This window comes from Myotis daubentonii, chromosome 4, assembly GCF_963259705.1.
Source record: "Myotis daubentonii chromosome 4, mMyoDau2.1, whole genome shotgun sequence".
In the NCBI taxonomy this organism is placed as follows: domain Eukaryota; kingdom Metazoa; phylum Chordata; class Mammalia; order Chiroptera; family Vespertilionidae; genus Myotis; species Myotis daubentonii.
In genome coordinates this window covers 111,458,775-111,486,341 of record NC_081843.1, presented here as the reverse complement: position 1 = coordinate 111,486,341, position 27,567 = coordinate 111,458,775, and the positions used below count along the sequence as shown (strand labels likewise).

General features: G+C 43.3%; 2 protein-coding genes across 2 annotated transcripts in view; one reads left to right on the top strand and one right to left on the bottom strand.

Annotated features, from left to right (window-relative positions):
- Nucleotides 1-27,567, bottom strand: part of LMBRD2 (LMBR1 domain containing 2) — a 147,432-nt gene that overhangs the window by 19,831 nt on the left and 100,034 nt on the right. The gene's annotated exons all lie outside the window — the stretch shown is intronic.
- Nucleotides 423-26,316, top strand: IL7R (interleukin 7 receptor). Its single transcript, XM_059694935.1, has 8 exons — nucleotides 423-632; nucleotides 4,442-4,577; nucleotides 13,867-14,024; nucleotides 18,707-18,864; nucleotides 19,807-19,972; nucleotides 21,236-21,329; nucleotides 22,264-22,339; nucleotides 22,734-26,316. Exons 1-8 carry the CDS (start codon nucleotides 551-553, stop codon nucleotides 23,235-23,237), a joined length of 1,374 nt encoding a protein of 457 aa, XP_059550918.1. The 5' UTR covers nucleotides 423-550; the 3' UTR covers nucleotides 23,238-26,316.

Genomic DNA, 27,567 nt, shown 5'->3' with positions numbered 1-27,567 from the left:
CTAGAGGACAGAAAAACTGCTCCTCTTGTGAAACTATTCTCAGAGCTTGAAGGTGAACATTTAACATATACCTACAAAAAGTTACTTCCTTAAGTGCAGAATCTTTCTTTAAATCAAAACTCACCCCTGACAATTAATAGGTTTTTTAAGCTTAGATTTTTGTCCCAAGATTCCTTTTAAATGGGCCCCGTTCACACTCTCTAATCTGAAATAGTCTGCGTCCACATTGGAATCCACCACATTACTTTCAAATAAGCACAGTGAGTTTAGGGTTGCCAGGAACATGAGAGAAGTAGAACAATTTCAAATGCTCTAGCTCTTCCTTGCTCCTCTGTTTGGAGCAGCAATACTTTCTTACTCTGACTTCCTGTTTCTGACACATGCCTTCTTTTTTGCCGTGTTTATACTTCCCCCTGTCTGTGGTTAAGTGAGTATAAAGCCTTAACACTGTAGACTTAAGGCTGTTTCGCTCACTCTCGCGCGCTTTCTCTCTCTCATTCATTCCTACGTGTGGGCTCACACGCCTGCTCTCCTCTCTCTCTCTCTCAGAATGACAATTCTAGGTATAGCTTTTGGTATTGTTTTCTGCTTACTTCGAGTCGTTTCTGGAGAAAGTGGCTATGCACAGAATGGTGAGTCATTTCTAACTTTTCTTTAGGATTTCAGATGATCTCGCGAATGGCTTCAGGTGGCTCCCTAGCAGACCTGAGCCGGGCACTGGGCTGGAATGGAGGACTTTGCATGTACTCAGTCATTGTGTATGTTCTAACCGCCAGGACAGAGGGCTGGGGGCAATCCTGAGGTGGTGTATAAAGTCTTAGAATTGTCCAGAGAAATGCTTTTGACCTCCAAATGTGGATCTTAATGTTGGCCAATACCTCTGCTCTAATGAAAAGAACACCCATACGGAATGCAACAGTGGAGCCTGTAGGTTATATCTTGTTAAGAAATCAGCTAGATTTTGTTTTGCTTAGCTTTTTAGGAGGTTTCAAAAGCATAACTTTCGTGATAAAATAACATCTAGAAACAACAGCTTGGTCTGCACTTACCATTGTTGCATCCCCAGCACCTAAAAGAGTGTGTAGGACACAGCGGACGTTCAATTATAATATTTAAATTTACAATATTTGAAAATTTCTTCAAAAAAGGTATTTTGATAGATTTATGTGAGATTCTTAGTAACTAACAATAGCTAAAGATGTGAGTTGTCTCATTGAAATACATTTAATTGTCTCCCTATTAACAAATTTACTGTCATCTAGTAGTTGTCTTTGGGATCCTTGGCGTATTTAGTACCGACAAGACGCTGATGCCTGCTTGGTAAATAGATTGTAATTGCAACAAACCTGCAGACAAGGGTAACACAGCAGCAGCAGGGTGACCTGGGAAGTGGGGCCACCCATTTGTTCCTGAAAATTAAACTTTTCTACTTTAAAAGTTAAAAAGTATTTTCTTATCAAAGATATCACACATGTCAGCCTAATGACTCAGCTTCGATGGTTTAAGTCAGTAACTTCTAAGGATGGAAGTCCCTAGAATATTTTCATTACAGGAATTATTGACATTTTGCAGTGTGACCATGCATGACTCACTGTGTGGGGGACACTCATTATTCCACCGTAAATGCTGCCTGGTGCTCTGCGTGGAGAGACTTGGCACGTAACACAGGAACCTTACTCTGTGGAATATAACACATTCCCTCTGCTTCTCCCTGGGGACCATACCATTTTTAAAAGAAAATAAGAATTCTAATTGAAAGCTGGGCTTTTCACTTCAACTTTTTAAGTTTCAGACATTTTTAGAAGATTTGTGACTTTCTATCCACATGATCATCTCAAAATACTTCCCAGTTTGGTGTGTAAATTAATCAGCGGCTGTTTGGTGAAAGATAAGTTAGTTCTCTGATAACCACAAGGATGACCAAGAGAAATAATGACTAGTTTTAAAAAATCCAAACCACTTACACCTTTAATCAACTAATTCCTTTCAGTGGGAAGACATCTAAATCACACTACCTTGTCTGTAATACACATTCCAAAATATTCTTTTATGAAAAGCTATGCTGAGATACTGAGCATTTAAAAATGGGTTAATTCACTACTGTTCAAGAGCCCTATGCAATTTCAAAGCCATAGTAATAACAGCTTCGACAGCGAACTCTTCTTCTTTTTCAAAGAAGCTCCAAAGGTTTCACATTCATATTCTCGGAATTAGAATTGTTATTTTACCTTTTCGTTACTTATTTCTCAAAATGTGGTAACAGTCATAGCGAACCCCTATTACGTGCTTACTGTGTTCCGAGCCAAGTCTTTGTATTTGCTCCTCACGATAACATGAACTTACATAACAGAAAACTGAGGCTCAGAGAGGTTGGGGTAGCTGACAGCGGACGACAGCTCTAAAGCAGAATCGCCAGGACGTGCACCCACATCTGCCCAGCTGTAGTGATGGGGACCTCACCCACGGTGCATGTCACTCTTACCTAAGACATTTTCCAGCTGAGTTCACGCAGAGCATCCTCTCTGTAAAATGACATGCAATTCTGCAAGTGGTGGAGGGAAATTTTTCTTGCCTAGTAATACCTGCTAAAGAGTCAATGAGCTACACCTTGAAACCTTCCCACTTTAGTGGATGGCCAGTGCTCTGTACATTGCATGAGAATATATGGCAAACTCCCTTTACCAGACGATGTGGCTGAGGGCAGGGTGGGGGTGCTGTGCTCTGCCCTTGTCCGGCACCTCTATACTGTTCTCTCTCTGGGTGGCTTTGCATGTTGAAGTATTTTGGAGACAACGCTGACCCATGGCTGTCTGAATCCAAATAGCAATATAGGTTCTGTTGTACGGGGTGAGTGGGAGGTCTGAGGGCGGCCATGGAAGAAGGTCAGGCTAAAACTACCCAAAACCTTTCCATTGGGGAAGGCACCCGCTCTCAGGAACCGAGACCTAGGTCTGGGGATTAGGATGAGCACGGTTCATGGGCCCTGAGGGGTGGGAGGTGGCCCACATTGTTTATGGCTGTGCTCAGGAGCCCTGCTGACATGGCATAGGGGGCTTGGCCGGGGCAGAATTGTGAGCTGGGTGGATTCCAGGAATGTCCCGAAAGAGCAGTGCCCACAGCTCTCGTGTGGACGTGGTTTCTCCAGATGCGGTGCTTTGACGGAACCCACCTGTCTCTCAGCTGGTTGGCCCACTCACCACCGGCTTCACTAACTTCCCTGCAGACCAGCCGGGGGTTTAAATGAAGGGGGTGCTGCTTGGACCTCTCATGGCCTAGGGGACACTCAGCTGGGGTTAACTTTAGTATATTTTATATCTGATTTAAAGCCCTAGACGTAACTAATTTAAAGCCCTATAAACATCTAGTCTAAGGATCGATGGGCCTGCAACCATCACACACTCGCACTCGAGCGCTCAGGAGGGCTGCGGTGACTCGCGGTTTTCGCCCGTTCCTGTCTGAGTCCGTTTGCTGACAGATTTTTCTCTATTAAATATTGTGAAGTATACATACAAAATGTCTATTTCAACATGGGGCCTTCAACTGTGACAGAACTTTCCCAAAGTGACTGTAAAAAATTTCTGGTTCCCCACATACTCTTCAGAATGTGCTCGTATCTATGAGATAAGCTATCTATTGGAGATCGATAAGCACAGAAGCAGTACCTATAAGATTTATGGTAAAGTCCACGAGATCTAAGTCCTGTCAGACCTAATTTCTTTTTCTTTAATCTTTATTGTTAAAAGTATTACATATGTCCCCCTTTTTCGCCCATCTACCCCCTCTGGCCTACCCTACATTTTTTTTTCTAATCACATTTGCCTCAGTTGGTAGCTTAAGACAAATTACCTTAAATAAATCTCCTCACAACTGAGCTAACCAACGGTGCTTTTGGTTGGGACGCCTATTTAGGCAACGGAAAGCTACCCCTTGACTGTAAGACTTCTGTCACCTTTCTTCATTCAAAGACACTCTTGAGAGGGAGTAAATGGAGATTTGTAATAAAGTCAAAGGCTAGGTTAGGTAGCATATGAATATGGAGAGAACGTATCTCTTACTTGAAATGTACAAACAACAGAAGAAATCACCGTTTAAATAAAGAAAAGACTGTGCTTAGTGCTTCCTTCTAGATCTCTAGGGCATTAAGCCAATGGCAGGAATATTTAGAAATATTCGGAGGTCATTTCTTGATTGCAATTGTTCTTTGGTTTCTACTAGAAAAATCTATGTTCATTTGGGTTTTCTTTTGGTTTGGGTTGACTTTTATTTAGTTTGGTTTTGAAAGCTTTTTCTCGTCTTTGCCTTTGGGCTTTTCTTCTTTAGAAAAACTATCCCCACTTCTTCATGTCCGCCCCCAAAGGCTGCCGTGTCACTCACGTCACTGCACCTCTCAAACGCGAGCCCGCATCGGCCTCGTTGACAGCTGCGCGTTTGTTCTCCCCAGGAGACTTGGAAGACGCGGAGCCAGACTACTCGTTCTCCTGCTACAGCCAGCTGGAGGTGGACGGCTCCCAGCACCTGCTCAGCTGTGCTTTGGATGACCCGGACGTCAACAGCACCCACCTGGAATTTGAAATATGGTGAGAAGTGGGGGCTCCAATGGGTGCTTAGAAATCTTCCTTCTCCGTGCTGTGCAGCAACAGTGGCAGAGGAAGGAGTGTGGTGCTGATTCTCCAATGGTACAATCCAGTGAATTCACAGGTGTCCTGGACTCCTTGTCCTTTGCCAGGAGACTCTTGCAAAGAAACTACCAGGTTCATCTTTCAGGTCCGGCTGCTACAGCCAAATGACGGTATGGATCTTGGAGATCCCGCCTCCCTCCTGACTTCATAGCAGAATTTAAATCCTGCTTCACCTAAGAAAAGTCTCTTGGCCTGACAGGAGATGGCCTCGTGTCTTCAAGCCGCACTCTGGTGCCTGGTTTCGAATGCCGCCACCAACACTTACCAGCTTTGGACCTACAGCTCGCTATGTAACTTATCTCAGCAGGTTTCTTCCTATGTTAAATGAGATATACTACCTCGCAGGGAGGCTGTGATGACTAAATAATTTAATCCTATAGTAATTTAATTAGAAAACATAGCCAGTATGTAATAAGTAATGAAAACAGGCATTAAGTTTTAAAAAAAAAATCTATGAATATAGACCAAACTTTCACCTTCCTAACACAGTTTGACTTTAGGTTCTATTTTTAGTATCGATTTTCCAAGAGCCCACAGGAATAAATTGGCTCTTGGCTTCTTGCAGCCTCAGAGGAAATTCGGCCTAGAAGCAGAGAAAGCCTCTGTTTTGAAAGTCTGGTAGGAGCTCAGAGAGCGGCAGCTTCTCCTTCCTCCACACATCAGCTCATGCTGTTCAGAGTTACGATCTCTGGTGACCAGAAAAAAAAAAGACTCTAACCTGAAATCCTGATGTGTGGCTATCTCCAATTTCTATCAGATGACCTAATTTTAGTTGGTTTCCTTGTAAGGAAAGTGGGTCAGGATCCACCAGCAGTCAAAGAGGCCTTCTTAAATTCTGCAGACACTCAGCCAATCCTCGCCCCCTGATATGGGGTCCAGAAAAGCCCTGAATTCCATGTCATACATTAATTTAATTTACAGGAGCTTCCTGCATCTGTTCATGCAGAGATCCCTGCTGCAGTCACTGGACTGATATGGTCTTGAACTTGAATTTCATAGCATGGTCCCCATCTGCCTCTGTCAGTTCGCTTCTGTAGCACTCTTTCCAGGAATAAAATATGTCGAGAGAATAGGAACTGACTCTATCCAGAGTCTGTGCTGCAACTAGACCACACGAAAACACCAAACAACTCATACAAACGATGCGCTCCTTTTTATGGGCAAAACCTCCTTCAAACACAGAGGTTTGACTCTGGGTTCCCCACACCGCCGTCGGTGGACTTCAGTGATCACTGTGGTTTCTCTTAGGGAGTCTGAGGCTGACCTTTCTGCCCACTTTCACTCACAGGCCATCTGACCACTTCCATGCCCACTTGAGCAAACTTTCCCATGTCCTTTAGCAGGTCTTGATATTTCCTTCTGTATTTTAATCTATCCATAGTCCCCATTTGGGTTTTTTAATTGGATTCAGATATTTCCATTGGAAATGAATCACCTTAACACATGTTTTCAGTGTGAAACAATAAGTATGAACTCCTTAATAGGTCATGGTGCTATTTTCACAAAGGTATCTACACCTTGAGAGTGGACGGGTGGAACTCCTAGATTCAGAGTGGACCACGTATCTTACATTAAATTTACTTAAACAGAGAGCTGTATTTGCTGCTTAGATTGAGTTTCTTTTCCACCCTGAAACTAACTTTATGGAGCTCCCCCCACTTTAATATAAATTTATAGAAACTGGAAATCGCTAAAAATTGTGCTTTCTGCTAACATCATTGCACAGGTGGGATTATTGCTAGAAACCAGGTGTTGTTTCCCAGCGGGCTTACCTGGGGCATTTGTCAGATGAATTTACCACCTGCCTGGTCTGGCCGTCATCTCTCAGGTTTAGAAACCTAGTTGCTTCATGTTCAATGTGAAGATCCGTCTCTCAGGGATGAACTTGAATTAGGCGAAGTCACAGAGCTGGAACACCAGCATACCAAGTGACTACTTCACAGTCATAGATACAACTCTCATAGAGACCTGAAGATTCCTACTGGGCTCAGGGTTGCATTTGGGGAAGGAGGGACAGAGAGGGCCCATAGGTTTCATATGAGTATAAATCTACTCTCACTGGGGGACCTGAAAATATTTCATTTGCCAGAACTCTAGCTAGCTGTCAGGTACCTGGAGTAACAAAGCAGAGGAGCTGGGAATAGGCATCTAGGTTGGAATTCAAAACTAGCTCTGTGACCCCAGGGGATTAATCAAGCTCTCTGATCATACCAATTGCCTCGCATTGGGATAGAAACATGAGCAACTAACATAGGTCAGTGCCTGGAAATGGTACATAATGCTCTCAGTAGCATGATTTTCATTTTAAAAATGTGATCAAAAGGTTGTTCAGTAAATATAGAAGCAAACCGAGGAAATTTGTCTGTTGATTTTAAGACTAGAGTTATTTGGTTCAGATCTCAATGTGATTAAATTTTTTAAACAAGTCGCCAGCATTTAAATATCTAGGTAGCTCTGTAAAAATCAGGTTTCATAATACTGGGCACATACATCAAAAAATAGATAAACAGCATTCTGGCTGCCTCTATAGATGCGGACTTAAATATCAGTCCTAAGGTTAGGCCCTCGTTTCTCATTTATATCACCTGCGTAGGTACTTGAATTTGGGCCCCTGCCTTTCAGGTGTTTGCATAATTTTTATAGTCAGTTCTCAGAAGGCAATTGTACGTTCTTTATTTCCACATTCTTGGGGGCACCACAGTCACTGCCATGTACGCCTACAGATACCACTTCAAATGTGCCATGTTTTGTTTTCCTCAATTACCGCCCATGTCGCAGGCTACACCCTGCCGAGTGATTCTGCCTCACACTCTAGACTTCACTAGCAATATTTGTCAAGTGTTGGTAATGTAGTCCTCTCTATAGTAAACGACACTGACTTTCAAAGTTGCTCCATATTTTCCAGATAGATTCTGTTTTTCAGGGCCAAATAAGGAATGAAATAATTTTTGATTTTAATGTTTCCATGTAAATATCACATCACACTAAACTATAAAAGACTGCAGAAATTTTAGGAAGATGAAGGTGGGGTAAAGAAACAGGGGCTGCCCTAGTCAGTTTGGCTCAGTAGATAGAGCGTCGGCCTGCAGACTGAAGGGTCCTGGGTTCGATTCCAGTCAAGGGCACATGCCTGGGTTGCAGGCTCAATCCCCAGTAGGGGGCGTGCAGGAGGCAGCCAATCAATGATTCTCTCCCATCATTGATGTTTCTATCTCTCTCTCTCCCTCTTCCTTCCTCTCTGTAATCAATAAAAAGAGTTAGGAAGGAAGGCAGGAAGGAAGGAAGGAAGGAAGGAAGGAAGGAAGGAAGGAAGGAAGAAACAGGGCTGTGGTCCCCGGCAGTCTCTCCCTATTTTCAGAACAAGGGGATCTGTGTGAGTGATTTAGAGTTGATGTCCCCATTGAAGGTCCCACAGGGTCAAATCTGTTAGCCTCTAGTACTACTCGATACCTTTCCTTAAATACCCAAGAATGGTTTTATCCAACAGAAATACAATACAATTCACAAATGTGTGAGCCAGGTGTGAAATTTTAATTTTCTAACAGCCACATTTTTAAAAGGAAAATAATGGGTGAAATTAATTTTAATAATATATTTTATTTAACCTAATATATCCAAAATATTATCAACCTGTAATCAATATGCATATTCCCTATTCTTTTTTGCATACTAAACCTTCCAAATCTGCTGTGTATTTCATATTAAGAGCATATCTCAATTCGGACTAGCCATATTTCAAGTGTTCAATAAGTATGTGAATAGTGGCTATTGTGTTAGACCATGGAGTCCCAGAACATTCCTAACCCTGGCAATAAATACGTAGTTAGCAACCAAGTAAATTGTTTTAATTTAGTTAAGTACATTGAAATGAATTGGATAGAATTGAGTTGAACTATGCATAGGGGCGCACTAAGTCTCCTCCAGTCACCTGAAGCCAGGGTCAGTGGCTCTAAGTGAGACTCTCCTCCAGGCCAGTTTTATCGTAGTCTCCTGACAAGGTTTCCCTCACTCCACCCCCGCTCCATAAAGCAGCTCCTAGAATTCAGAGCCCTTAAAAGGATGCCCAGGCTCACAAGACAGCCATATGATGATCTTCATACTCCATTGCTCATTAATCTCCTTCCCCCAAAAGTGGGAATGAACTGAGAATACCATTTTAGATTCTTCTTAAACTTCCAACAGTACCAGGAACTTGCTACATGTTAAGGATCTATAGCAGAATATGCCACACATGCTTTACTTCCCAATATATTCTACACTCATTGATTGAACTAAAAGCCATTATTCTTCTAATTTCTCCACATCACATATTTACCTGAACTTTAGAAATAGGACCCTGCCTCAATACACCCCTTCTATCCGTATTCATCAAATCATGCCAATGTTGCCATCTTCAAAACTTCCTGTCTGACACCCCTCCCAAGGAGTGGCCCCTGGTGTCCATCTAGCTTACCTTAAACACTGGCTTTTTACCTGTACTCTACGCCAAGTGGGAAAACGCATTTAGCCCCCAAAAGAACACACTCTTGAGAAACTCCAACAAATACAAGCACACACACACACACACACACACACACACACACACACACACACTCAAAACCAGAAGAACTATATACCCCTAAAAGATAATAGTTAACTAAAAAAAAAAAAAAAAAGCTACATTGGCAGGGAGGGGGGCAGTGGAGACAATGTTAAGGAATGTCCCACAAAGAGAAAATATATTGAGCCAATTAACAAACTTAAATAGAGATTAACCAGTCACTTTAAGACCACAGCAGCCCAAAGGTGAGTGATTATGCACCTACAGTTGAAGGGTTCTCCTTGGATTTTAGCTCCATGCCCACCTCACCTCCAGCCACACAGAGTCCATGGGTGATCATGTGAAGGGCTCACGTGAGCACATGCAGAGAAACATGTACACATATCCAATTTACTAAAGAAAACCAATGCGTATTCTGGATTAGAGGTAGTAAAGGACCTTTGTAGAGCCTGTTTCCTATGATTTAATATATTTATACTAGAGGCCCAGTGCACAAAAATTTGTGCACTCAGCGGGGGGCAGGGGGGAGTCCCTCAGCCTGGCCTGTGCCCTCTCACAGTCTGGGACCCCTCGGGGGATGACCACCTGCTGGCTTAGGCCTGATCCTCGGGGGATTGGGCCTACGCTGGCAATCAGACATCCCTCTGGCAGCCCGGCAGCCCTCGGGGGATGTCCACTTGCCAGCGGGGAGCAGACCTAAGCTGCAGTCGGACATCCTTAGCGCTGCTGAGGAGGCAGGAGAGGCTCCCACCACCACCGCTATACTGGCAGCCATCAGCCTCGCTTGTGGCTAAGCAGAGCTCCCCCATGTGGGAGCACACTGACCACCAGAGGGCAGCTCCTGCATTGAGCGTCTGCCCCCTGGTGGTCAGTGTGTGTCATAGTGACCAGTCATTCCCAGTCTTTCTGCTGTTAGGGTCAGTTTGCATATTACCCTTCTACTAATTGGATAGAGGCCTGATGCACGGGTGGGGGCCGGCTGGTTTGCCCTGAAGGGTGTCCCGGATCAGGGTGGGGGTCCTGTTTGGGTGCCTGGCCAGCCTGGGTGAGGGGATGATGGCTGTTTGCAGCTGGTCACACCTCCTTCAGGTTGGGGGTCCCCACTGGGGTGCCTGGCCAGCCTGGGTGAGGGGATGATGGCTTTTTGCAGCTGGTCACACCTTCTTCAGGTTGGGGGTCCCCACTGGGGTGCCTGGCCATCCTGGGTGAGGGGCTGGTGGCTGTTTGCAGCTGGTCACACCCCCTTCAGGGTGGGGGTCCCCACTGGGGTGCCTGGCCAGCCTGGATTAGGGGCTGAGGGCTGTTTTCAGGCTGACCACACCCCCTTTAGGGTGGGGGGTCACCACTGGGTTGCCTGGCCAGTCTGGATGAGGGGCTGAGGGCCATTTTCAGGCTGGTCGGCGACTAAAGCTCCCAGCCTCTCCTTTTTTTCTTTTTTTTTAATTCTGGGATTTATTTACCTTCTATAATTGAAACTTTGTTGCTGTCACTGGAGCTGAGAGCCAGCTCCTACTCGCTCCAGCTCTGAGGCCACGGCCTGCTGAAAGCAGGTATCTGTGGTTTGTTTAGCTTCTATAATTGAAACTTTGTTGCTTTTGGAGCTCAGAGCTGGCCTGCAGCAGGTGGGGAACCTTGGCTTCCTCCATCACTGGAGCAAGCAAGCCTCCTGCTCGCTTCAGCTGCGTGGCTGCCGGCCGCCATCTTGGTTGGGTTAATTTGCATATCATGCTGATTAGCCAATGGGAGGCGTAGCGAAGGTACGGTCAATTACCATGTTTGTCTATTATTAGATAGGATGATTAATGGGAAGGATTCTTCTCATGGAAGCAAACTTACACAGAGGTGCTTTTTCTGCCACAATCCCCACTTCCAATCTGACCCAGCTATACCTTTTTGGGGGGCTGTGTGGCTGGGTTGAAAGAGCATGTAGGAAAAACAAAGTGGTAATCATGGTTATCACAGAAGAGGGAAATTATATGGAGGTTGAGAAAAGAAGAGAAATTAGTAATTTTACTTTATCCTGCATTGTTCAATGACTTTATAATGAGAAAACAAATGTTCCATTACTTCTTTAATTTTTATGTGCTTTATTAATTTATTTGATTTACTTTCTTTGTTGATAATTCGTTTGGGGGGTCACACTTACCTATGGTGAAATGGACAGATCTGTAGTGATTCTGAGAAACAAATCTGACATGAAGCCATCGCCTCAGTCAAGACACAGAACGCTTCTTTTGCCCTAAGAGGACGCCTCAGGTCCCCTTCCACTCACACTTAGATCCTGTGGGCAGTCTCAGTTCTGAATTCTATCACTTCGGTTTTGCCAGTTTCTGATCGTTCTTATGAACGGAATAACACACCGTTTACTCTTTCCTGTCTCACTCCTTTTGCACAGCACAGCGTCTTGAGATTTATCTATGTTGACATGTCTCCTGATTCATCTCTTCAATTGTTCAGTATCAATTCCACCCTATGAATGTATCACAGGTGTTAATCCTTTCTCCTCTTGATGGTCATTTGAGTTTTTTTCAAGTTTGAGACTATTCTTTTTTTAAGTTGTTGACATTTTTGTACAAATCAGTTTGTCAATACACAGTTTTGTTTCTCCACGGGTTTCTCTGCAATAAAAATCTGAGTGGAATTGCCGTATCATGGGAGAAGGTGTATATTTCACTTTAGAAGAAACTGCGCAACAGATTTCCATTCCACCTCCTACCAACAATGTATGAGCTACAATCATTTCTAACATTTGGGTCTAAAACAGTATCCAGTAATTTTTATTTACATTTCTCAAATAACAAATAATGTTGACCACCTTTTCATGTATTTGTTGGCCATTTGTATGTCTGTTTTGGCAAAGCTTTTGTCTTTTTTTATTGAGTTATTTGTCTTTTTATTATTGATGGGTGTAAATTCTTTATATGTACTGGATACAATTTGTATGTCAGGCATATGTATTACAGTTATTTTTCTTTCAGTCTGTAGCTTGCCAGTTCATTTTCTTAATGGTGTATTTTAATAAACCAGAGGTTTTTCACTTTGATGAAGACCAAGATATCCATCATTTTTCTCTTTTATATATTTTTTGTGTGTCATTACTATCTTTGTCTACTGCCAGAGTTAGGAAGATACTTTCCTCTGTTTTCTTCTAAATACTTTATGGTTTTAACCTTTATGTTTAGGTCCATAATCCATATCTAATTTATATTGTATAAGATTGAGGTTTATATTTTCCATACATCTGTTCAGTTGTTCTAGGACAATTTGCTGCAAAGATTTTCTATTTTCCATTTAATTGATTGGGTGCCTGTTTTAAAATCAATTAACCTTATAGGTCTGAGTCTATTTCCAAACTCTCTATACTTTCTATTGATCAACTTATCTATCCTTATGCCAGTGCTACACTGTCCTGATTACCATAGCTTTACAGTATTTAATTCAAGAGCTCAGAATCCTATTTGTTCTACTTTTTTCATGTTGTTTTGGTTATTCTTTGAATTTCCACATAAATTTTAGAATTGTCTTATCAATATTTATAAAATCCTGCTGAGATTTTGTTTAATATTATATATGCCAATTTGGGGGATTTTTCCATCTTTTTCTTACTGAATGTTGCTAATCCAGGAAAGTAGCTCTCCACTTATTTAGATCTTCTTTAATAGCTCTCAGGAATATTTTGTAATTGTCATTGCAAAGGCCTTAAACATCTTTTATTGACTGTTATTTCTAAGCATTTTATATTTCTATTGCAGAAATGGAGCTGTTCTTTTTTAAAATGATTTTCTAATTTTTTGATACTAAACTATAGAAATATAACTGCCTTTTGTACAATGACTTTGCTGAATTCACTTCATTATTTCCTGTAATTGTATTGGAGGAAATGGTCTTCCATGTAAACAAACATGTGGTCTGCAAATAAAGGGTCTTTTTTTTTCCTTTTCCAATCTGGGTGCCTTTTACTTCAGAGATTTAAGATGTTATTCCAGTGTTTTCTGGTTTCCATAGTTTCTGATGGAAAGTGATAATTTTTCCTGGATGTTTACAAGATTTTCTATTTGTCTTTGTTTTTCAGCCATTCAACTATGATGTGCTTAGCTTTTATGATGTGTGTGTTTTTTCCACATTTGGGAAATTTGGAGCCATTATTTTTTTAAATATTTGTTCAGCCAAATTCTTTTCTTTCTCTCTTCTTGTTCTGGACCATTAATTACATTTATCCCTTTGATGTTGTTCTACAGGTCACCAAGACTTTTTATCTCAGAATAAATAATGTCTATTCACCTATCTTCATGTTCACTAACCCTTTGTTCTGCCATCTTCAATCTGCTGTTAAATCCATCCCATACATTCAGTACATTTTAAAAAATTGTAGATACTTGTTATAGTATTTTTATTTTGTTCTCCTTTATAGTTTCCACTTCTCCATTAAGATTAAACATCTGTTCCATAACCCTGACAATGTTTTATGTTTAGCCCGGGAACATATTTACAAGAGCTGCTCTAAAGTCATTTTTCTGCTAGTCCCAACATCTGGATCATCTTAGGGTCAGAGTTGAAGTCACACAAATGAAGCATACTTGTGTTGTTATTCCATTGTATACAGAAACTACTACTTGAATTAAGACAAATACCCTTTTTTTCCTACAGTGATGGCCTTTTGGTTGCAGGGTGCCTGAATTTTATTAAACTGCAAGAGATATATTTCATCAAGACAAATAAATTCTTACTGATTGGAGACAGCAAAATATGTGTGAAGCTTGGACAAAGGATCTTAACTTGCAGGAAAATGAACATAGTCCATATAGGTAAGAAGAGTAGCGGGGGGGGGGGGGGGGGGGGAGGGGGGGTGACTTCCATCTTTCAGGTATCTGAAGATATTGACCGTCTCTGGAGTTTCTAGATTTTAAAAGTACACAGATCATGAAAGCTATTTGCATTAGAGAATAGCAACTTCTCTGATACAAATAATTTTTATTTTATTTTTCAACCACAGTTTGCATTCAATACCATTCTGCACCAGTTTCAGATATTCAGCAAAGTGGCCAGAAAAAAAACATGCACCCTACACAGTGGTCCCTCTGCTGCCCCAAACACCCCACCTGTCCCATACCCCGTTATCTCAACGTCATTGACTGTATTCCCACACTGCAAACTGCATCTCTGTGGCTATTCTGCACCTACCAATTGGTACTGCTTGGTTCCTTCAACTTTTCACCCAGCCCCCCTACTTCCCTCCCCTCTGACAGCTGTCAGTCTATTCTTCGTGTCTATGAATCAGATCATTTTTAAAAGAAATGAAAGTTTTGAAGCTTATGCTATTAATTCTTACCGTAATAATTCTCTGAGTTTTCACACTCCATGAGTGAGAGTGGTTGGAACCTATACATTAAAGAGAAATTCATCCATATGATGTGTTAAACTGGAGCTGGGTCTCCAGTCATCCACTCACTCGTGTCCTTTCCTTCCTCATCTCACCTTCTCCTAAATTTTCTGTAGTCTTCTCCCCCTATACTTACCACATTCTGAGTGTGTTTAGCTAAATAATCACATCATTCTAAAAAGTAAATATACCTTCTGGATTAAAGTTCTCCAGAGGAAACAGAATGATTAAGGGAGATATATATATACTAGAGGCCCAGCGCAGGAAATCATGCACGGGTAGGGTCCCTAGGTCTAGCTTGCAATCAGGGCCATCTTCCGCCCGCTCGCCAGTCCCCAGTCCTGCCCCACTGCCACCCACCCACTGCCCCATGGTTCCCCGTTTGCCATGCTGCAATCGGAGCCTGTGGGCAGGGGGAGGGACCAAGAGGTGGTCAATGCACCTCATAGCAACTGGTCAAGTGGTTGTTCCACTCGTTATGCCATTATGGTCACTGGGCTTTTATTATATAGGTAAATCTGAAATTTTTAGGAAAAGCCAGAAAGCTAGAAATTGAGCTTAGCATGGATATTATAGTCTTGAATGAAAATTCCCCAGGGCAGGCCAGGCTGTCTGGAAACTCAAGCAAGTTTTTTATGTAGAATTCTTGAGACAGAATTTTTGCTTCTTCTGGGAATCTGTCTTTACTTTTCAGGCCTTCATCTAATTGGATGAAGACTAGCCTATAGAGGGTAATCTGTTTTACTCAAAGTCTACTGCTTTAACTGTTACCTGTGTCCCTAAAAAAAAAAATATATTGTACTTCACTCTAGTGTTTGACCAAACAAGTGGACACCATATTGACGCATGAAGTTACTATCACACCTTCCTAAGAGACCCTATTATTGAGGATAGACACTGAATCTGATTTGACCTAGAATACATATATCACATTTGGCTAAAAAATATAGTTCAAATAAAATTATAATTATAATTTGAATTACTAAACTCATCTGCATGTTTTCTTTGAATCTATATAATATCCATATACATAATAATAAAATCAATAAATTCATTCAATTAACTGGTTATAAGTCAATTTCAATTACCAATTTAACTTTTGGTCACCAGGCAATCAGAGAGACTGGGATAAAAAAATGTTTTCCGTTGCTTACAGATTTATGAGCCTGAGGTGAGTAAAGTTCTTTATACTCAGAGATACCCTGGTATAGGGCGAGGTCTGAGCCAATTATGATACGTGAGTACAATGGAATCCTAACTACTTGCACATATTGTACCTGTGGAGATTTCATATGTATGTATGAAGAACTGTTCAAAGCGATTGACAAGATGAATTTTTTTTGCTGGTTTTAAATACTATGGCTCTGTCTCTCCATATTCGCAACCCCGCCCCCAACTTACCCTCTAGAAATAAAGTTAAATGTAGGAGAGCACTACTCCTTAGAGACCACAAAGAGAAACTTGGAATTTAGTCTCAGCTTTACTTCGCTGAGGTGGTAAAATAAAGAGTGAAGGCAAAAGTTCCAGATGTGAACAAGTATCGTGGTGGAGAAGAGACCAAACAGGTGTGAGTGCCAGCCAGGTGGGGATGACAGTCACAGTCTGTGACACAAGCCAGCTAGGTTTCGCTCATCTGGAGACTTGGCTGCTGTGGATGGGTGTTCAGTTTGTGCCCTGCACGAGAGCACTGTATTGCAGGTTTACCATTTGCATTACAAATACTGTCTATCCGCTCTCGGTCCTCTGACAGAGCCCTGGAGCAGCAGAGGAGAGCCCCTTCCTACAGAAACCCACGCCGCACACATGGCCCGCGTGCATCTTATAGGGAGAGAGAGCGTGTGAACACTCATGGCACATCCATAGCCCCGGGGCAGGGGGCACCCTGCCCCATCGGAATCCCCAGATCTCACATGCCCATAGGATCCATATTCTATACCACCCAGCAGTCTACAAACGTGACATGCCTCATTTGAGGGGCCAGGTGGGGGTGGGGAGAGGCAGTGTGTGCACACTGCTGGTAGCATGGACCCTCTGGAGTATTACAGGAGAACCTCAGGGCTTTGGAAAGCACCCTTGGGGAACGAGGAGGGGAAGTGGTGAGGTGAGTCTAGAGTAGCCTCTTTTCTGGCTCCGTCACGTAATGAAACGTAAGCTGGATGCTCCTGAGTGAACCTCACAGCCAGGGCTCCCCTGCAGCGACCTGCCTCCTCACCCACTTCCTGTCTTTAGGTCCAGAGGGGCAGCGTCCTGCCTTCCTACTTTTCTTGGCAGGGTACATTTATATAATTGCTCAGGTTGTGCACGAATTAATACACGTTTTAAACTGTTTGCTTGAGGAATGAGCATCCTTTTTGAATGTGCTCATAGACAGCACTTAGGCTAGAGGCAGACATGGAGAGGGGCCCTGAACAAGCCAGTGGGCAGCAACAGAGCCAGAAACAAAAGCTAAAGGAAGCACAGCGAGGATCAGGTCAGACAGGATTGAATTTCAGTCCCCTTAAGCCACCCCCACAGGGGCCTCTCTGAGACTATAGTGGCTGTAAGTGATTGCTGATGGAAGATGGCACAACTAACACACTTGGTACTTAGTAGGTATATAATCAATATTAGTCTGGTCTTCCCTTAATTCGTCCTTTATCTTCCTCGGGAGATGGGGATGGAAGGAACTCCATGGCAGATTGCTTGTTGAGAATGTGAATTTTAATTATTCCCTTCAATGAAGGGCAGGAACCGGCTTGGCAAGTGTCAAGGGGTTGACAGCATTCTGTTGACTTGTTTCTCTACACCCATCTCCTTTCCTCCTGCTTCCTTTTAGGGCTCCGTCCCTTTATCTAGTGCATCCACGTTAATAGAGGATCAACTTCCCCTTTCATGAGACATGGAGGGTGAGGAAGGAGCCACTTCCTCTTTATAGTACTGCTGGAGCATTACAGGAGAAACCTGGCCAGTCAGCACTATGAGAAGCTGATGGCAGTATGTGGGTCAAACCCCACCGCACGAGTTCATTTTACTGGGTCAGCAAATCAGTCTGAGAGTCCAGCTCAGACTGCCCAGAATCCAGCTCCGTCCACTGAGTGAAAGTTTGATGAACACACTCGCTCATTCATTAACAACAGGTTTAGGTTAGACTTTTACTTATGTGTTCCCCCATCTTCTTGAGGTAAGCCATGCAGAACAGTGGCTGCCACATCTTCAGATAACTGACCTCCCAGGCTTTGGTGAGAGAGCAGCTAAGAGGCCAAGAGGGGGAAGCCTCCTGCCAGTGTGGGGAGGCAGCCTGACACACATGCTCTTCTAGGAATTCAATACCTTCCTCAGCATTTGTTCTGCCTGAAATAATACCTATCTCCCTCCAACCGCATTTCATATATGGTGCATGTGACCCTAGCAGCCATGCTGTGAGGCAGACAGGCAGAAGGAAGAAGCCAGAGAGGGGTTTAGAGCAAAAGCAAAAGAGACTGAAGGAGGAGGCAGCCTGAGGTCACACTGGAAGGTCCAAGCCAGGGCCAGGATGCAGACCCTCGAATTCTATAGAAAGCTGAAACGAGGTGTAGACTTACCACCTGATCTTATTGGAACAATGGAGACTTGAAGTCTACATACTCTGCGTTGGGGCTAGTTCATAACAAGTGTTCAAAAAATGAGAAGAATGTGTTTTAGTAAAATTAGCAGCTGTTGTAACAAATAAGCCCTAAACATGTGATATCTCGACCACCATCAAGTTTATTTCTTGCTCTTTTAAGAACCAAATGGGTATTTTTAACCTGTGGGTGGAGGTCCTCCAAGCAATATTCAGGCTCGTTCATCCTGTAGCTTCACTGTCTTCAATATATGACTCCAATAAGTGAAAGGGGACCAGGCATAGGGCCACACATGTGGGGTTTCTAGGCCAGGATTGGAAGTACTGCACAGCACTTCCACTCACACTGCTCTCTAGGCCACACCCAATTGCAAGGGAGGCTGGGAAATGTAGTCAGGCTTTGAACCTGGAGAACAAGAAATGGTTTTCTAAACAGGAATGTGATTTTCAGAGTAGATGAACTTTAAAATTATAATTATTTTTCTTGACTGCCCTCTAGGCTGACCTCATTTCTTTTTCCTTTTCAGTTAAACCTGAGGCTCCTTTTGACGTAAGAGTCATCTATCGTGAGGAAGCAAATGACTTTGTGGTGACATTTAATACATCACACTTGCAAAAGAAATATGTAAAAAATTTAATACATGAGGTAGCCTACCACCAGGAAAAAAATGAACATGATTGGATGGTATGTGGGTCAACTACATTTATAGGTTATGAAATTTATAAATATGTGTATATGAATATACTGAATAAATAAGTTACATATATAAATTAAAATATATAAATGTATTAAACTATAAAATAGGAACTTCTTAATATTATATCTTTTTTCTTCCAGAGGTACATTTACTTAGGCCCTAGGCCCTAGGTCCTAGGTTGGTCCCCGAGTAATTTTGTGCTCAAAATGTACCTTTTACTGAAAAAAGCTTCTAAGCGTAAAAGTTTCAAATCTCCTCTGGCCCAGTCCTCTTCTGACTCTGTTTGCCCGCCCCCCCCCTTGGGGGAGGGGGTGTTTTGTTGTTGTTGTTGTTGTTGTTGTTGTTTATTTTGATAGTGTTTCTAAATTAAATTGTTGGGCTAACAATATAAGTCAAGACCAAATAAAAATCAATCCTCTTTACTTGGGATCCTTAAAAGGTATCCTATTTAGCACAACTTTCACAGGTAAATCAGGCAAAAACATCACCAAGTCATAACCATTGATTTATGGAAGTTGTGGGAGCAGTGGAATGGAGTAAAAGAAGAGAGGAAGGTAGAATTATATCTTTTTAGAGGGAAATAATTTTTGCTCACTCACCTTACCACTCCCTCTCACCTTTACTTGGGATGTGAAAGGAGAGAGACAGAAAAAGAAGAGATTGGAGAGTTGGGTGAGCCCAACTCACCTGAATAAAGACCCCGGCACCACTGCCCTCTTCCACCAACTGTCGCATCATTTATGAGCTCAGAGCCTCTGGCAATCTCTACTGCTAACCCTTCCACATGCCAGTTTTTTCTTGTAACAAATATGAGAGAACTTTGAGTGAATGTCCACATGACTAAAGATGCTCAACTTGAATGAGTTGGGAGATCTGGGCAGCACCTCTTTCTTCATCCTAAAAATGTTGTGGCACTTTTTGCTCTTCAGCACGTGAATTTGTCCGGTACAAAGCTGACACTCCTGCAGAGAAAGCTACAACCTGATGCCATGTATGAGATTAAAGTCCGATCCATCCCTACTGATTATTATAAAGGCTTCTGGAGTGAATGGAGTCCAAGTTTCCACTTCAGAACTCCAGAGGCCAAGGGCCCAGGTGAGAAGTGACTGCAGACTCTCTGTTTCCCGCAGAGAGCTTTGCAGGTCAAAGTATGTGAGTGAGAACGAGAGCAAGAGAGAGGATGCCTTTCTTTGGAGAGGACCTGCCATCTTTGCCCTTTTTGTGATGAACCAAGAAGGAGTGGGAGTTGATCAACTGATGAAGGCTGACTGGACTCTACTGGCCTGGGTGCTCCTAGGGCAGGGATGGCGAACCTAGGACACGCGTGTCAGAGGTGACACGCAAGCTCATTTTTTTGGTTGATTTTTCTTTGTTAAATGGCATTTAAGTATATAAAATAAATATCAAAAATATAAGTCTTTGTTTTACTATGGTTGCAAATATCAAAAAATTTCTATATGTGACACGGCACCAGAGTTAAGTTAGGGTTTTTCAAAATGCTGACACGCCGAGCTCAAAAGGTTCGCCATCACTGCTAATACTTCTGAACAAAATTCCCACCCACTGCCTCCAGTTTACCAATTCAGACTGGGATCTCAGTGACTGGTGTTTCTAAGGCCCCTCCAGGAAACACTTTTGTGGACGGCAGATTGGCAGGCTGATGGGGCTCTCCCATGCCCTTCGTTCCAGAATAATGAAAATATCCTGCTGGTACAGGAAAGGAGAGTGGCCAGAAGAGCCAAAGGACTTGGCTCAGGCAGGTCCCTGGGGACCTGAAGCATCGCACATATATCTCCCCTTTGGGGAATGAGATGACTGAGATTGCAAGGAGGGTATCTATTTATCACCCCCCCCCCCCAGTTTGGCTCCTTTCTCTTGATGATGGGAGTCTAGAAGGGAGTGCTGGTGTCTTTTAAAAAATATTTTTATTGATTTCAGAGAGAGGAAGGGAGAGGGAGAGGGAGATCAAAACATTGATGAGAGAAAAAAATATCAATCAGTTGCCTTCTGCATACCCCACACTGGGGATTGCCCAAAACCTAGGCATGTGCCATGACCAGGAATCAACAGGCAACATCCAGGTACATGGGATGATGCTCAACCAACTGAGCCACACCAGCTAGACAAGTGCTGATATCTTTAATGCTAGGTCACTTTCACATATCAAGTGACAGATGTTCTGAACCTGGTCACCTAAATCAGTGCCACTTACTGAAGTCAAGATTCCGCCATAAAGCTATGACATCATCCTGTTCCCTGAAGAGCAACATTCAAGAAATAATACAGAACCCGAGTTACTAAATAAACTCAGCTCATCCTGATAATGATGGCTAACTTAGAACTATCTTTGCATTCCAGGAAAGATGGAGTCTGTTCTACTAATAGTCAGCATTCTGAGTTTCTTCTCTGTGGCTGTGATGGTCATCTTGGCTGGTGTGTTATGGAAAAAAAGGTGAATTCCTTTAATCAAATGGGTGGTTATGTGGGATTCCAGAGAGTCAGAGCTCTAACTCTACTTACTGATTAGAACTACAAAGGGGACTAAGGCATTTCAGAAATTATAGTGCCAACATCCCTCTTCATTCTCAGGCACTCATGAATTTCCAGTTTCCTAAGAGCTGAAATATATAAACCAAACATCAGGCGAATGCTTCCCACCCCGCCAATTTTTTCTCCTAAAGAAATAGGAGCCCTGCCTCCAGAATTCCAGCACAACTAAAAACACCCATGGAAAAATGTAGAATATATGTGAAGTCTTATTTTAGCACAACATTCATGGGACTTTGGCATTCTACCTTATGAAAAGTCCATGTTTGTTACATCATAAAAAATGATGTTTTAAACACATACCAGTCCATGCTCTAGGAAGATGCTATCAGCACAGGGCCACATATCCCAAGAATGCAAATACTCCAATTTGAAAAGCACCATCTTAAAGCAATTTCCCTGGGTAACTTAGAAAATATTCTTCACTTCTACAAAAATGAGAGAGAATGGGTTGCTGCAAATAAAGAGAAGGAATAAGATGACAACATATACATTGGGAGTAGATGAGAAGGTCCAATTGTAGCTTCATAACTACACCAAACCACTTCATTGCCACGCCTCATTGTTCCTTTTATCCAGCACTGTTTCCCAGAGGAGTATCACTATTTTTGTCTCATCCACAGAATAGATCACTGAAAACCATCTCTGGTCCAACTCCTCCACAGATGGTAGGACAATGATGCCCAAATAAGTCACTTCCCCAATGTGTTCCACCTAGCCATGGCAGAGCCAAGACTAGAAATGCATTCTTCTGATTTCTGGCTCAAAATAAGTGGAAAGATCTATTGTGCCTGCTTCCTCTGCCATTCTTTTCATCTATCAATGTTCTCTTATTTCAGAATTAAGCCTATTGTATGGCCCAGTCTCCCTGATCATAAGAAGACTCTGGAGCAACTGTGTAAGAAACCAAAAAAGGCGAGTGCTTCTGATGCTTTTCTGTCACTATGTTCAAGGCAGCCCAACAGCCAGAAATAATATTGCAGGATTAGGAATTGTTGAGCCTCAAGTTTTGTGTTTTGGGTATTCCTAACCCAGGATTCCTCATAAGAGTCTAGCTGCAGCTTCCGGAGGTAGGAAACAAAAATGAAATATACGTTTCAGGACTGGAGGGCACAGTTAGTGGTGATTTCAGACCCCAAGTGTCATAGCACCTCCAAAAGCAAAGAGACCATTATAACATTTGGGTTCATCTCTGATATTCTCTGGTAAACCCCGGTCAGAAGTTTTCAGTCTTTTCCTGAACAGCACATCTGACAGTGTGTCTCTCTGGTGCACTCTTTATGTCTTCTCTCTTTTTATTTTGGTGCAGAATTTGACTGTGAGTTTCAATCCTGAAAGTTTCCTGGACTGCCAGATTCATAAGGTGGATGGCATTCAAGCTAGAGATGAAGTGGAAGGCTTTCTGCAAGACACATTTCCTGCACAACTTGAGGAGTCTGAGAAGCAGAGGCTTGGAGGGGGTGTGCAGTGCCCCAACTGGCCAAGCAAGCATGCAGTCATCACCCCAAAAACTTTCAGAGGAGATGCATCCCTCAGGTGCCTGGCTGGGAATGTCAGTGTGTGTGGTACCCCTGTACTCCCCTCCTCCAGGTCCCCAGAGTGCAGGGAAGGTGGCAAGAATGGGCCTCATGTGTACCAGGGCCTGCTGCTTGGGCCTGGAACTACAAATGCCACCCTGCACCCTCCATTTCCTTTCCAATCAGAAATCCTGACATTGAACCCAGCTTCCCAGGGTCAGCTCCTCCTCACTCCCTTGGGATCAAACCAAGAAGAAGCATATGTCACCATGTCCAGCTTCTACCAAAACCAGTGAACTGTAAGAAATCAGGGACTGGAACCAAGTGAACAACAAAAATGATTGAGCTCCTCCCACTCTCCCTCACAGCATGAAGAAGACAAAACTAATGCAACCCTCTCTGTAACATACAGGATTTGGAATCATCGCTCCCCCACACCTCCCTCGCCACTTTCAGTGTGTGGCAGGAGCATTCTGCTTCAGATATCCAAAGGATTCAATTATTTCAGAAACTACAAAAAGCAGAATAAAGGGTGGAGGAAAGGATGGAGATGGAGGGGTGAGGAAGGTAGGAGGGAGGAAGGAAGGTGAGGAGGACAAGAAGAAGAGCTGCTATTATAGGACTTGCTGAGTGTCCAGTACTGTGTCGGGCTCAGCATGTCTCCCTGCATCCTCACCACTATCCTGGGAGATGGGAGCAATTCTTATTCTTATTATTTTCTCTGTTACAGATGATGAAACTGAGGCTTAAAGTAACTTGTCCATGCTTCCCACTCAGCCAGGGGCAGAGCCAAAATTTGATGCCCAGAGTCTAAGGGCAGTCTCCCTGGAGCCATGTGCCTTCCCCCTAACTAGGAGTTGTCCCATTCCTGAGTGCCCACCCTCACTAATAACAGGATGACTATATAATTCAAGTCCAAACTGGATCACTTTTGAAAGTGAAAGAAGTTATAAATAACTAGATGCCTGATGCACAAAATTTGTTCAAGAGTAGGCTTCCTTCCCCCGGCTGCCTGGCACCGGCTCCCCTCTGGCACCCAGAACCTGAGCTTCCCTCCAGCCGCCGGCAGGCACCTGGGACCAGGGCTTCCCTCGTAGCACCGGCTTTATCCAGAAGGTCATCTGGAAGGACGTCTGGAAGGAAATCCAGTCTAATTAGCATATTATGTTTTTATTATTATAGGTTACTCCAAGACAATAAGCATAAACTGGGGGTGTCCCAGGCAAATGGGGACACAGCGTCACCAGAACCAAAAAAGCTATAGGGAAGAGAATAGGGGAGAAATGGTGTCAGGATATGTGGAGTACCAGGCATGGCCTACCATGTCTGCAAAAAGTGAATGCCACAAAGCCCATTTCGTTTTGTGTTGTGTTGTGTTTTGGTTTGTGGTTTTTTTTTTAATTACCCTGGAGGGAGGTGGTAAATGAGAAGCCCTGGATTTCTATTGTTGGTTATCAAGAGCCCAATCCTCTTGCTACCACTCCCAGATGCACTTATGGAAGGAAGAAAAACCTGCTGTCCACTCTGGTCACCCCAGAGCATGGTAGCAGCGAAGGGGGAATAATCCTTCTGTGTGTATAGAGGCAGCCCCGACCCAGTTTCATCCTCAAACTGCCCAAGCTCTGCAGCCATCGATGCTGCCACAGACTTCAAGGAGATGGAGTTACAATAAGCACGTGCAGCATGGGGAAGTGAAGATGGACAGGTTTTGGTTGGGGCTTGTTGTCATTTACCTTTTGTGTGTTTTTTCTTTGTTCTGATTTGAATTTGTCTGGGGGAGGTTGTTTTTAATTTTTGATTTTTGCTGTTTCGTTTTGGAATGTCTGTGAAGGGAGTTTCAAGGGTGGACTAACGGATACTATCTATTGGCTTAGACCCAACAGTTATCAGAGCATCTATTCTTCAGCTGGTTCTTACTTTCCAAGTCCTTTTCTCTGAATCAGTAGTAATGAATATAATCCCGTCATCGCTCAGATTTGCTTCATGCCTGTGATCGTCACAGGACCTCCATGAGTGATATCTCTTTCCTTTCCTTGACAAGTATTCATGAAAAGCCTGCTATGTGCAAACCACAGGGTTAGGAACAAGAGATCTAAGCCGAATAAGGTTGGGGCCCTGCTCTCATTCAGTGAAAAATGTAATGAAAGTGGCAGCTTTGTAAACAAATGGTTATAATCATATGAAGTGCTATCATGGAGGCATGTGCACAGTGCCTGCTGGCGACAGAGACAATACCACAATACACCAGCAAGGAGGAAACGCAGAGCCTGCGCACGTGAGCGGAAGACTTTTCCACCAGATGGGCGTGTGTTCTTCACCCTTTGCAGAAATGGGAGCCACGGTGACCTCAAAGAGGAGATGGGTCATCCCAGGAAACCTCCCACCCAACCTGGCTCTTTTGCCCCCTATTCAGAGAGGCCCTCTGAAGTCTTTGTTGTCAATATCTCCAACTTATGAAAAAATGGAGACACAGAAGGCAGGTAAATTACTCGGTCTTCCATGTTAAGTCAGGACTAGAAGCCATAAGTTTGCATCCCTGAAAAAACAGACAATCTCTTAAAGAAATGAGGAGAGAAGTTGAGCCCCTCCAGGTTCAAAATCTTTCAGTGTTGTTTGGCATAGGTAATAATTTGAATTTAGTGTGAGATTGCCTGTCTGTTCCTGGAAGCCTTTATAAACCATGTATCATACTCATAATCCTCACTGCTGCTAATGCTTGAATATATATATATATATATATATATATATATATATATATATATATTCCCTGAGACAACATATGATGTAAGGAAACAAATTTTCTCTGATCAACCACACTTTGGATTTTTATTAAGCAAGAAAAATTTCTGATCAGAGACTATGTGTGAATGAGAGATGAAAACTGCTAGTTCTGTAGAGCAAGAAATGAAAAGAAAACTGATGGAGAGACAGCGGAAGTTGGTCAATAAAACAACCTAAAGTAGGGAGCCCTGCTTATTTGGTTGATTTTCTACCCGCTTTTGCCTCTCCTGTCACCCTGGCTTCCATGGGAATTTGCTTCAGAAAGCCGAGAGTTGGCTGTTTCAGATGCATATGCTTGTGTTTTCATAGCATTGCTAGAGGGGCTTTGAGATCGAAGTAGCCAGGAAGATGGGAACAATCCGTGGATGGACAATTGGAACCATACAGATCTGATAGCATTTCTGCCAGCTCAGTAGGTGTTTTTTATTGGGGGAGGGGGTGGGGGGTGGAGGGGTTATTCTTGTAAACATCCACTGTTCACTACAGTAAACCTTCCTCATTTGACCATCTACTTTCCACATGCATTACAAACATTTTTGCAGAGCTGCTAAGTATATAAGTCTCTGATATTTAATTAAATGCTATGAAACTCTCCATGACTGTGCGTGTGTTCTGTGATAAATATGGATGGAGGGACACCCACAACGGGCCACAGTTCTCCTCAGCCACTGGAAAGGACCCATTCTGGTGCTACCTGCTGTCATTATATGGGCTTGGGTTTACAGAGGAAACTTTTTCATCAATTAAGTAATTAATTCACAAATTAATGAATTAACAGAAATTTGTTGAGGATCTGCTATGTATTCGTTTGCACTGTGCTGGGCATTGAGCTTACAAAGATGAGAGGGAATGGTCCTAGCTCGTGATCCCATGGGGGCAAAGACACACAGGAACCGTTACAATGCCATATCATGACTTTAAGGCAAAATATCATCGGGATTAGTCGCTTTAAGCAATAAAAGTCAATTTGGCTAATTTCAGCAGAGAAGAAATTGATGACAGGCTTTAGAGAGCTCACAAAATATCTGGGAGAGTCAAAGAACCAAACATGGAGGCCACGAGACACCCTGCATCTCTATGACTGGCAGCTCCAGAAGCTGAGAGCAGCCACCTCCCTGGCCACCAGCAGCCCCAGCGCAGATGCACAGCAGCATCTGTGCCCTCACGTCCTTGGCTGCTGGTTTACAGGCAGAATTGAAGCCTGTGGTCAGTTGCAACCATGCCCAGTTCATGTGCTGGGACGTAGCCATGGGTAGGAACAGGCTCTGCCTCAGAGAGTGGGGTGTTCCCCAAATAAAAGAGGGGGTTCTGCTGCTGGGCAAGAAACACACACACACACACACACACACACACACACGGATGCCTTAAGGAAGAAGCCCCAAGAAGGGTAACGTAAAGGAAGTCCACTTAATGGAGAAACTAAGATGGCGGCATAGATAAACACCGGGAAATTGCTGCCTCTCACAACAATTGAAAAATACATCAAAAACATAAAACGGACATCATCCAGAACTACAGGAAGGCTGGCTGAGTGTAAATTCTACAACTAGAAGGAAAGAAAAGCACACTGAGAGCCAGAGGAGCTGCGGAAGTAAAGTGCAGAGGTAGGGGGCTCGCCCGCGGAAAGGGGCTGCCACCTGAGGACGTGGCTGTCTTTTTGAATCGGGAGGGAGTCACAAGCTCCCGACTGCTCTGAACTCCGGTTCCGGGAAGTCTCTGGGGACCCAGGACTCATACAGGGAGAAAATGGACTGTCTGGCAGCGGGCGAACTTGAGGGCGGCTTTCCCTCAGAGGTGCTTGCAGCCGTTACCGGGACACTGAGACTCGCGACTCCTTAGGGCAGG